General features: G+C 43.5%; 1 protein-coding gene across 1 annotated transcript in view; it reads right to left on the bottom strand.

Moving 5' to 3' along the window:
• Window positions 1-1,203: 1,203 nt before the first annotated feature.
• DR1 (down-regulator of transcription 1) overlaps window positions 1,204-12,898 on the bottom strand; it is a 39,323-nt gene continuing 27,628 nt past the window's right edge. Inside the window, exon 3 of the mRNA XM_019501624.1 lies at window positions 1,204-3,212. Coding sequence (XP_019357169.1) covers window positions 3,066-3,212 — 147 coding nt within the window. The 3' untranslated portion in view covers window positions 1,204-3,065. The remainder of the gene's footprint in view (window positions 3,213-12,898) is intronic.

The following is a 12,898-nucleotide window of genomic DNA, read 5'->3' as shown; positions in this document are numbered from 1 at the left end:
CAGCAGCAGCAGCGCAGGGTGGTGGGTGGCAGCCGGCACCACCACATGCAAGCTTCTCACCCCCCTCCCCCACGTCCAGCTGGAAATTCTGGTTAGTAGAGCGTATTGGTTACTAAAATGCCAGTTAACGCAGCTTTTACTGTAGTTGCTTCTCTCTCTTTTTAAAATGGTTGTTACCTTTAAGAGTGACAAAGCCTTATATTAGGTAAACAATTTTCAATCCAGTAGTTTAAAGTTGTACTTCTCTTCAAATGTGCTCTGGATCCAGAATATATAATCCTAATTTGGAGTAGCAGAAAGAGTTGAGTATTCCACAAGTATTTAGGTTGCATAACAGGCTTTTTGTAAATTATCTTGTTTACAATATTCTTTAGGTTAGTCCTCTTTCGTTGAGATAGCACTGATTTCTGCGTACATATCTTTCAAAATTAAAATAAAAGTAATATCTTGTTCACTAACCAAACTTATGTTTCTATATTGTCTTAGTCACCTGCTCCTTCTGTGTATTGACTATCAATATTACTATAGCTCTAGAAACAGCTTTACCTTTGCAACCACTCACCCAATAGAGGATTGTATTATAAAAAGGCAATAAACTCAGAGTGGCTAGATGGCAAATTAAATGTCACACTAGAAGTTTCCTTACCATGACATTCTAACAGTTTAAATAAGTCACTTTTATCTGACCCAAACACTTAAGACTCTGCCTCTAGTGCTAAAAGGCTGGATGTACAGTTTTTAAATACGAGTTTGTGCAATTCATAAAAATGCATATATTGCAAATATGCAGAATGCACTTCCAGGAAGGAAAGTCAACAGGACTAAGAGAGGTACACTATTGTAATAATTGGCCCTACTGAACAACAACAGTATCATATAGCAAAATTCAGACAGTATCAACCAAAAAACCCAAACGCCCGCAAATGGTCAACATGGCAGCAACACATAAAGAGGAAATTTTAAAACTCATTACAAATGAAAAAAACTGGCTGTTCAACATTAACTATAAAACTATTTTATAAAAACACATCAGAATTTTATTGCTTGAAGAATACAGCATATGAAAAAGCACAAGAATGTCCAAAGGAAAGAAAGCTCACAAGGATCCAAACATATTATACCATACATACCAGATGCAGTAAAATGTTAACCTGAATTCTGCATCAGAAGAAACAAAAGTGTGAAAATATACCTTTTTTTTTAAAGGAAAAAAAACTAATTTAAAATAGAAAGTGTAGAGGTGTTACAGTACAAATTAGAAAAGCCAACACTGCACATTAACATTGCTTCACTAGACTAGATTTACTACCTTTGGTACTTAAACCTTTACAGAAAAGCACTTCCCTTAGTCAAACCTTGTCCAATACTTCATGTAATATCCATAAACGTTTTTTGTTTTTTAACTTAAACATTCAAACTTATCTTTCCTTTCTGAGCCACCACTGCATTTAGGAAGTGTTCAAATTTATTTAATATGTAACTTAACTTCTCTAACATTTAAATCAAAAGCCATTGTGTGATTCGTTGTGATCTGAATATATCCCAATTGTACTTAAAAATGGGCACATCACTATTTGTATCATTATGTAAACAGCTTGCTGTACCCACAGTTCAGTCAACTTTAATGAGGATTATTTGAAGGCATACTACTTTTTTAAAAAGCAAGCAAACAAACAAAAAACACCACAACACAGTCTTATACGGCTACTTGATCTTTTCATCTATACTAGTATGCAAGTGGCTTTTCCAGTCTGTTCAAAAAAAGGTGTACCAGAAGATATGCCAATATTTCTTCAAGTGACCCATTAAAATTCTCTCATGGACAACACTGTGCTTTATTTCAACACAAAGAACAGTTGTCCATCCATTAATATAAACATAATTTTCGAAGTAAGCCCATCAGAAGGACTACTTCCTCTTTTCTCTACCATGCGCTGCTGATAACGCTTGGGGCATGCTTTCTTAACTAATCCTGGACCTGAATAATTTGCAACTAACCAATTTTAATGAAGAAAATGTCATCTTTCACCAGGTATCTTAGTAATCCATTGGTAACCTAGTCCGGAAAATGGTAACATTATGCTGACAACAATAACTAACCAGGGTTAAATGAAATCCCTCTTATCGCAAGCATGCTTTTCACTTTGACTTTTGCCTTTACAGGCTTGAATACTTAAATCATTCCCAGTTAAGTCAACGGAACTAAAACAATTGTTTCACCAAATTCCAACTTTACAGTTGAACGATATGAACATATCTGGACTATGCAAGTAATACCATCAACAACAGTTAACAGTGAATTGGAGGAGTGAAATAACACGAATCATTAATTCTCTAACCTGGGCAATTTTTTAAATGAAATGGTCATTTAGTTCAGGACTCTCAATAGATGTCATAGTAAAACCATGGGTTTATTTTCTTCACCTTTATACAAAAAAAGATTGAATGTATACAACTTTTATTAAACATACCTTTACCTAGGTTGGTGAAAACATATCACTTGCAAATTTGTAACAAATGTGGTATTTGAGCACATAATATTTATTGCCATATATATCCTCATTTTAAAAAGGACAAAGAATCCAGACTTTGCTATGCTGAACTCCTTGCTTTTTCCCCCCATAAACAGAGTGTCAACTGTACCACTCCCTCACAAAAAGAAACCAAAAACAAAAAACAATTAAAAATTCTCTATGTAAGATTTTATAGTTTAGTTAAAAGGGAAGAAATGCAAATGTGGATTTAGAGCTTCTGTATAAATCTCACTATATTTTATAAACTTGTTGTTTATTTTAACACTGTTTGTTGATCAAATAAATGACGCACTGCTATCTAAAATTTCCATATACACCATTAAAAATCCAAAGTTGATATGATACTGAACCTTAACTCTTCAAGAGTTCAAAAAGACAGTTTTTACATGTACAGCACACAACAGCAGACATCCCTAGAATACCAATGACCAGTCCAAGATGCATACAAAATTACAGGTAAGCATTCATTTCACTGTTTTTTTGTGCAGGAAAAGTATTTCTTAGTGGGGATAGAAACTCAGCTGGTAAATTTCAAATGTCATCTTCATCATCTTCATCCTGAGAGGATCCTGCCTGATTGGATGCACTGGCTGAGGCAGCAGCAAGCTGTGCTTGCTGGGCTGCTTGTTGCATCTGTAGCCATTCTTGCTGGGCCAGTTCTGCTTGCTGCTGTCTAGCCTAAAAATACCAAAGTTAAACTGTTAACAGGGTATTCCAACATTGGGTTTTATTAAAGAATTAGTATAACACATTAACAATCATTACATCAGTGAGCCAGCAGAAACTAAAGGTGCAAAGTCCAAGATTATTCCTAATCATTGTCGATGAAGGGTGTCCAAAATACTGCAACACTGCATATCCATCCTTAGAAATTTTCCCTCTAATTTGCAATTCAAACTTCTTTTTAGTGATACAATTCTCATTGTACCTCCCAGTACTGACATAACATGTTTTAGTGTATGTTGCCATCAAAAACCTTCAGTGGGAGTATTTATGGTTAAAAGTACAGAGGTGAACAGAAATCCAACTGGGCACTACTCCCTCGTTCACAAATGTTGCAAAGGTCTGGAAATAAAACAAAAAGTAAATTCCTTCCACCCATGTAATCCTGTACTTTTTCATATTAACATAAATAATAAACCAGAACAGAATAACTATTAGTTATAAAATAATAATTTTAAATACAAATCAGTAATCCTGAACCTTAATGGCAATGCATATAAATTAGCATGACCCTAAATAATGCTTAATAATTCTGAATACATTAAATTGTACCCCAAATTAAGGTCTGATATTAAACTAAAAGAAAAAATTCTAAAAGGCCAACGTTATGAACAAAAAACAGCCATTTGTAGGGTCAGACCACAGGGACCATCTTGCCCAGTCTCCTGTGTCACATTGGTAGAAAGTGTATGCTGAAAGGGAGAGTGAACTAGGTATGACTAGGGTTTCTTCCATTGTTCCTCTCTCCCTTGTGGCCTCTAGGATTTAAGGTCTAGAAAGTTCTGATTCAGAAGCTGTGCCCCTCATCCCCATGCTTAATAGCCACTGATGCTCATTTCCTCCAAGAATTTGTCCAATCCCTTTTTGAAACTGGCTAAACTGTCAGCTTCCACAACACCTAGTGGCAATGAGCTCCACATTTAAACAACACAGTATGTGAAAAAACTTCCTTTTGTTAGCTTTAAACTCACTACCTACACTAGTTTCATTTTGTGACCCCTAGGTTCTTAAATTGAGAGAGATAGTAATAAATCCCTATTTAGTTTCTCTTCACCATTTAATATTTTGTAAATGCTTACCATGTCCCCTCCCCAGAGTCTTTTTGCATGCCAGACTCTAGCTCCCACATACCTTGCATCCACTCTGATACCTGGCAAAATGAGCAGCCGCCTGCAGGCAGTTGAGTGGGTAGAAGGGAGATAGAGTGGCGCAGGAGGAGGAGCCACTGGAGGTAGAGTTGAGCAGTACTGGAGCAACAGGAGAAGCAGCCTGGCTGAGAAGTTGTACATGCTGGCTGCAATGGTGCTGTCAGCAGGCATGGGGCAGATGTGGCCAGGAGCACGGCACAGGCTGCTCAGGGCAGGGTTCAGCCCAAACACCATAGGCTGAATGGGGAACGAACAGGGGAAACAGACAAACCGCACCTGCACTGCCTGGGTGTGCTTTGCTGCACTGCTGCCTACCCGTCCCCTCTCCTCCCCACCCCCTCCGCCTCTTCTGGCCAGCCCACTCCTGGGACCTAGTGCATGGGCAATCCCTCCCCACCGCACACACACAATATACAAGAGTATGACTTTACTCTGAGCTATTATGCAATTGCCTCTATATACACTACTCAAAAAAACATAAATCAGGACAAAAAGTACTTTTTCAAAATATAATCAAAATATGTTATAGTAGATTTTGATTTTTAATATACGATTTGCTTTTTATCTGTAATTTATTAAAATTATATCTTCTGAAGTATTGTGTGTGCAGCCTTTAACAGCTCACCAAAATTCATTAAGTGGCACACCAGCTGAAATAATTACATCTTTCTGAAAACATATCCCCACCTTCAGAAGTTTGCTTGTTTTGTTTACAAAAGATGTGAGAAAGTCAAGTCTGGTTTCAGACTGTTAGTTTGAGAATTCCTGTTCATAGAATAAGGATGTCTTAAAAATGACTTTGGATGTCTTAAATAAATAAATTAAAAAATTTTATATATATATATATATATTAGTTAAACCTGCATAAAGTGCAAACATAGCATGTGAAATAGTTTGACTAGAGGACCCTTCCCCTCTTTCACTTGCCTGTGATGTCAATTTTGAAAGTTCTCTAGTAAACAGACCATTCAAAATTGAACTTCTGCTGTTAGATAACTTTTTCTAGGGGGAAAAAAACCTTCAAACCTTCTTGCACATAAAAGCAAAAAGTAAATTTTCTTTCTTTACAGTTCTTCTTTACCATTACGTGAATATTTTTTTACGCATTTTCAATCAAAACATTCTAAATTCTTTCAACATGTGGCAGTCAGCAGCCAAGCTTGCTGGCTCAAAAGGGCTTTGAGCCATTGGTGGGACATTCCCACCAATCAGGTGGTGGTGGTGGAGAGGTTGCCCCACCCCTGCTCCCGGAGAGGCAAAGAGTCTGTACTTGGGTGAGGGCTATACTTCCCTGCCCCCTGACTGGTCCTTTTGCAGTCTGGGGGCAGAGCCTCCGAACACTATAAAAGAACAGCATGCCCAGGACACGGACACCCTGTGTTGAGGGACAGAGAAGAGAGCAGGCAGAAGACAAGCTGGGGAGAGATGCCCAGTGGGGCAAATGCGGTTGCCCCCACAGGAGTCCAAAGACTCCTTCCGATTGCCTGGGAGCTGTATGAGGCAGCTCGGGTCTCTTGCCCCCAGGCATGCAGTCAGAGGCACGTACACAAGCTGTGCATGGAGTGGGACCCTGGGAATCATATGAGGTGGCTCAGGTCTCCAGCTAGTTGCTGCATGGCCTGTACCCTGGGAGCTGTGTAAGGCGGCTCAGGTCTCCTGCCCCTGGCACAAGGCCAGGGAGGCACTGCACGGAGGGTCTGGGAGCGAACCAGGGCTCTGGAGCCTTATGAGGCAGCTCAGGTTTCCAACCCCTGGCATGAGGCTGACTCGGTGCTGCACAGAGGGTCCAGGACTGAACCCAGGCCCTGGGAGCTGCATGAGGCAGCTCAGGCCGACAACCCCCCTGGCACGAAACCAGGCATTCAGTGCTGAAGTGCTGCATAGAGGGCCCTGATCAAAACCGGGACCCTGGAACTGTGTGGGTGGCTTGGGGCCCCAACACCAAGCAGAAGGGTACAGCCTTCAGTGTAGGCCAGGGTGCACAGGGCCCTGAGCAGGCCAGTGGCCCAGAGGGAGCCAGAGACAGCTGGGGTCTCAGCAAGAGAGGCCACAATTCACTGGGAGACAAGGACCATCCACCTGGCTTCTCGAAGTTGTGAGTTCCTGGGGAAGGGGATTCCCACAGGGGAGTGGGAATTCACCCAGGTCAGTAGAGCTGACCACTGGAAGGGAACCCCAGAAGGACAGGATTCCCAAGTTTGGAGTCTCATTTTGTTAAGGGATGTTTTGGCTGGGCTGAGGAGCTGGAAGGGCACTAGGGAAGCATCTTCCTCCCCTCGTGGTCACAGGAATGCAGCCAAGGCTCCAGGAGAGCCTGGGTCTCAGGGTTTTTTGAAAATCTGATTTATATTCTAAGGTTTTGTGCCTCATATTTTGTGAGTTGGCACCTTATATTCAATTTATTAAGTATAAATCGATAAAGCTTAAGATTATCTGATATGTACTGAAATCTTTAATCTGATCTTGTTGGGATAAGTATTTGTTAGAGTGCATATATCTGTATGTTTACATCTGATGTTGAATGTGAATTTAGATCTTAATAGGAGTTTAAGGTTGTATGACACCTGTTGAAACCCAGGTTAGAATTGCATTTTAACAATTATCTATATCTTGAAGGGTGGTACAAGACTGGATAGATGATATCCATAGTTTATACACGCACACACGCACTAATATATATTAAAGGTGTGCAAAGTGGGCTGTATTCGATTTGGATTTGGCCCGATTCAGGGGACGGTGATTCAATTTGCTGATTCAGATCACTGTCCCGATTTGATTCGGCCAAATTGAATCTGAAGATTCAATTCTGATTTGGAGAATCAGCAATTCAGCCATGGACACAGCTTTATATGTTTTTTGTTACATACCTCAAGATACCAGGCGTTGCTTGCGAATGCTGGATGGTGGGATGGATGGAACGTCCCACAGGAGTGCATGGGGAACTCCCACTGTGCTCGGCAGTGGACCTGGAAGTGGACCGGAAGTACTTCTGTCCACTTCCAGGTCCACCACTGAGCATGCGGGGGGCCCGCCCCCAGGTGCCCTCAGGAGGCAGGACCCAGGAGGCACCAGTCGCTGAGCCAGAGGGACAGGTCCCCACATGCTCTGCAGTAGACCCAGAAGTGATTCTTGCATGGGGTGGGGCAAGGCCAGCAGCGTCTTGCAGAGTTCTGACCCTGCTCCCCCCCCAAGCCATTGCCGCCACCGCCAAGCAGCAAGGGGGGAGCGGGGAAGCAGAGAAACTAGGCCAATTCCACCTGTTCCATTACCATTACCTCCCTCCATCCCCTGTCCCCACCATCATGGCAGTGCTCTGCCATGCTGCCAGCTCCTGTCCAAATGCTGTATTTGCGCTCTGACTGGTTGTTTTTGTCAGCCAGAATGTGCATAAAGTGTTATGGACAGAGAGTACAGCTTTTATAATATTAGAATTACGTGCTTTTATATTTGTAAGTTTATAGTTTAATAGAGTTTTAACTATATGATCCTTATTGAAGCCCTGCTGGGGCCCCCTTTTTCTATTATTTATCTGCGATTCACCTGAAGTCCCAGTGTTGGTAAATTACTATAAATACAGCAAAAGCTGTGTTATCCAGCACTTTATTAACTAGCACGCCAATCAACGCGGCAAAAGTGAAACTGGAAGTCCCATCGCGGCACTTCCGGTTTCACAGAGTTCCACTTTGCCGACTTTGAACCATGGCCCAGGGCAAAGCAGTCTGCATGGGGCCCCACTCCCTGTCCCCTGATGCCAGGGAGTAAAAGCCCTGGTGCACCAGATGTGGCAGCAGCCCAAACAGGTAAAGATGCCTCTCAGATAACCGACATATTTCATTAATTGGCACTCCCCATACAAGCTGGATAACACGGGGGAGGGAAGGGGAAGGGAGGGGAGGGAGAGAAAAGGGTTTATATAGCTATATATGTAAATATCCACGCTATATTTGTAATTATCTTTTGAAGGGTTTTTTTTGTAAATAATAATACATTTATATATAGTTAAGTTATAAAGTGTGTTGGTGTGGCTCTTTATAGAGGAAAGAGGAAACTGCACGCTGCCAGCAGTTTTCCCCGCATACCACACCTGCCCTGCTAGCATCTTTCGTCAACTGGAGAAAGGAGCGCACCACAACAGGTACACCATGGTTACAAATATTTTACTAGTCAAAAATTTTACAGACCTACTCTTTTGCTTCACAATGGTATTTTGGAAAATGAATAAAACCAGTTAAATTATGCAAACATGAAAAAAATAGAACTATCCCTATTATTAAAATTATATTCATTTGATGGACTTTAGCATAAAGGCATCAGTTTAGAGAAAACTGTGAAAGATTTAGCCCTTGCAGAGAAACAGCACTGCTTTAAATATCAAGCTGTACGTAGAGTTACTAGTACCTGGAAAAGAATTAGTCTATATTCGAGATGCACCATTACATCGGTCCCATATGTCAGCACTGATATAAGGAAAATTGACATCATCGGCAATAGGCTTTTTTGGCTGATGTGGCCAATAGTGGTTGCTGATAAATGTCTCATGCATGCACAGGTGGCCAGAAGTGCAGCCCAGTAGCATGGAGAGCAGTGTCCAGCTGGTAAATCTGTTGTGGGGAAAGGGGCAGGGGGAGGGAAAGGGTGTGGGGGCACAGACCGAGGCCCCTGCAGTGAAGGAGGGAGTGGGGCTGGCGCTGGGGCCGGTACTGCACAGCTGGGGTGGGGCACAGGATGGAGCCACGAGCAGCTCATCTGGAGGGCGTGGGACAGGGGGACAAGTGCTGCCACTGCACACATACCAAGAGGGCATGGGGGGGTGGCACGCATGCCCTGGATCTATGCACAGGGTGAGGGTAGACTGCTGCTGCGAACTAGGTCTAGGGATGGCACTGCGCTCTTCCTAGCAGGGGAGCTGGGCCAGGGCTGCACTTGGGGCAGGCAATGGCAATGTTAGGAGGGGGGATACAGCTCCCCAAAATCTGCCATAGCCCCCCTGTAGCAGCGCCGCCACTGCCCAGCCCAAGTACAGGCCAGCTCAGCCCCCCGCCAGAAAGAGCCTGGCATTGGCCCTGGCCTGCAGCAGCAGCCCGCCCTTGCCCCATACACAGATCTGGGGGCACATGACCCCCATGCCCTCCTGCGGTATGTGTAGCGGCGGGAGAGCCCACCCCGCAGCCCCTGGAGAAGTCATGCCTCCGTCTCGCACCCTGCCCCAGCCTCACTTTCTCACTGCAGGGACCTTGATCTGCACCCCACCACACACACCTTTCCCCCACAACAGACTTACCAGCTGGATTCATAGATTTATAAAAGTAGGGTCAGAAGGGATCTTGTAGATCAGTGGTCTCCAAACTTTATTGATCGCACACCCCTATCAGTAAAAAATTTTTGAGCACGCACCCCCAATATGTATATTTATTTCTTTTATAAATTATATACATGTACTACTCAGTGTAACACTGTACAAAGTTTGGAGACCACTGTACACTGTACCTCTGTGTTGTGGAACTCCCACTCTTTCCTCAGGATACCTTGCATACCATATGTGACCGTCTGACATATGGACCAAGTAAGGGCACCAGTGTCAATACGTATGTTAAATATTAGTAAAGCTTATTTTTTATCTAAAAAAAGAAAGAAATTAAATACAAGTAGAAGTTCTAATATTTTCTTCCCGCACCCCAATGGATCGTCTTGCGAACCCCCTGTGGTATGCACACCCCACTTTGGAGACCACTGTCGTAGATCAGGTCCAACCCCCTGCCCTGGGCAGAAGAGAAAACTGGGATCAAATGACCCCAGCCAGGTAGACGTCAAGCCTCCTCCTTAAAGACCCCCAGGGTAGAAGCCATCACCACTTCCCTTGGAAGTTGGCTCCAGATCCTAGCCACCCTGACTGTGAAGTAGTGTCTCCTGATGTCTAGTCTAAACCTGCTCTCCAACAACTTGTGGCCATTATTCCTTGTTACCCCGGGGGGCCCTAGGAGGAACAAGGTCTCTCCCAAACCCTGCTGGTCCCTCCTAGTAAGTTTATAGACGGCCACCAGGTTCCCCCCACAGCCTTCTCTTGCGAAGGCTGAACAGGTTAAGGTCCTGTAGCCTCTCTTCGTAAGGCCTGCCCTGCTGTCCCCAGATCATGTGGGTAGCCCTCCTCTGGACCCTCCCAATGCTCATCCCTCCTGAAGTGCGGCGCCCAGAACTGAACACAGTACTCCAGCTGTGGCCTGACCAGTGTCGCATAGAGAGGGAGGATCACCTCCCTGGCCCTGCTTGAGATGCAACTGTGGATGCACAACAAGGTACGGTTAGCCCTACTCACTGTGACCTCTCATTGTCAGCCCATGTTCATCTTGGAGTCAGTAATGACTCCGAGATCTCTTTCTGCCACCGTGCGCTCGAGAAGGGAGTTTCCCACCTTATAAGTGTGCTGCTAGTTCCTACTGCCCAAGTGCAACACCCTGCACTTAGCAGTATTGAAGCCCCATCCTATTTTCATTAGCCCACCCCTGTAACCTGTCCAGGTCCTGCTGTAATCTGTCCTTCCCTACTAGCATGCCCACCTCACCCCAAATCTTGGTATCATCAGGAAATTTAAACAGGCTGCTTTTCACCCCGTTGTCAAAGTCACTAATAAAGAAACTGAACAGTGCAGGCCCAAGGACCGAGCCCTGGGGGGCTCCACTGCCCACTTCCCTCCAGGTCAAAAAAGACCCATCCACCACTACCCTCTGAGTATGAGCCTTCGCAATCCATCTGACTGCGGATGCTGCTCTCCAAGTTGCTGGGCTGCATATTGGCATTCAGATCAGTATCAGCCGATATGGCTTGTTTAAAAAAAATATATATATCGGCCATCAGTAAAATTGGTAATATCAGCTCGGTTAAAAAAATCAGCCCAAAAAATCTCTATTGGTGCAACCCTAGTCTATACTCTGAAGCTGTGCAACAGAATCACCGTACACTTACAATACCTCAGTATTTTCAGCCTTTTTAGCCAAGCTTCTTAAAAAAAAACCAAACAAACAAACCCACACTTCTACATATTAACATACTGCTGCCACTAACAAGGGATATGCGTGTCCAAGACACACTAAATTTAGCTGACCAAGCATATTTTAACAAATATCTATTGCATATTCAATGAGGTAGTCACCTGTAAAACCTCTTGATCTATCCATCAAGAATATGGGATTTCTTACCCATGGCATATCATTGTGATGGTACCTAAAGCTTCTTCGCTGTTTTCCTTCTTTTGAAAAAGACCAGGAAATTCCATATGGCTGCATGGTCCTTTTACAGCATCTGATGAACTGAACTTCAGCTCACAAAAGCTTGCAGTGTAACAGATACAGATGTACTGTACTTAGTCGAACAGAAGATAACCCTGAAGATGACCCTGCACCTAACACAGAGTATTAGCTCTGACCCCTACAATAATTAGATTCTATATATGGAAAAAAAATATAAATTTGGTATAATTTTCCATGTATAGAATCTAATTACTGGAGATTTGCCTTGAATTTGTCCCCCTCCCACTGCTAGAGCAGGGAGAAGCTTGGAGGGATCAGGTAGCCCTTTGCTTTCTGCTTCCCCCCAACTTTTAACCCTGGCAGCTCCTTTCCCCCTTTCCTTACACATGGAAGCATGGAGCAAAACTGAACACAATAACCTTGAAATTAAACATGGTTGTAACAAATTGCATATAGTTCCAATGTACTTAGTTTATCCAGATTTGATGCACGTTTCCTTTTTTAGAATCTGCTGCAAGTTTTACCACAGGTATTCCATAAATTCAGTTTTGAGCAACACTTATTACAATTTTTTTTCCGTATTTCATTTTGAGGGACAAATCAGTTTTAAATTCAGTTGGGAAAAGCCCAGTAGTCAAGTTCCAAAATTCAACTAAGCAGAGCTCAATCATCAAGCCTGTGCGGCTCTACCACTAAGCAACTATCCTCCCTCCCAGATCCACTGGTCCAGGGCTTCATATACCCCCTAAATCCAGGCAGGCATCCTACATGCAAGCCCCAGATCTAGAGGTTTTGGGTTTCAGATGCCCCCAGTCTTAGCCAAAAAGAGAGCTCCAACCTGGAGCCTCTTCTCTGCCCAGTACTATGCATGATGCTAGTCTACAACCAAAAGCTCACGACTGATCACACAGTTCACTGGGCTGGGCCTCAGTCAACATCATTTCAAGCCAGTGACCCAACAGCCCAACACTGCTCAATATGCATGTGTTCTCCAGATCACCACCCCCCCCAAAGGAGCCATATGCTAATTAGCCCCCACTCATGTCTGGAATGGGGTGTTTTTGTCCTGGGATGCTCCAAAAATTTACGTGCAGATGAGGCACAGGGCAATTTGGTCCAGCCTCACCTCTCTCATACGCCAGGCTGAGAGACGGATTTTGGGTGAACTGTATGCAATGTCATGGCTCACCATCTTCAAAAAAGGGGGGAAGGAGGACCCGGGAAACCATAGGCCAGTTAGTCTTACCTC

The sequence above is a fragment of the Gavialis gangeticus genome, unplaced genomic scaffold, assembly GCF_001723915.1.
Source record: "Gavialis gangeticus isolate Ggan-Ray unplaced genomic scaffold, GavGan_comp1, whole genome shotgun sequence".
Lineage (NCBI taxonomy): Eukaryota > Metazoa > Chordata > Crocodylia > Gavialidae > Gavialis > Gavialis gangeticus.
The sequence above is the reverse complement of the archived record's forward strand: the minus strand, read 5'-3'. Positions and strand labels throughout refer to the sequence as shown.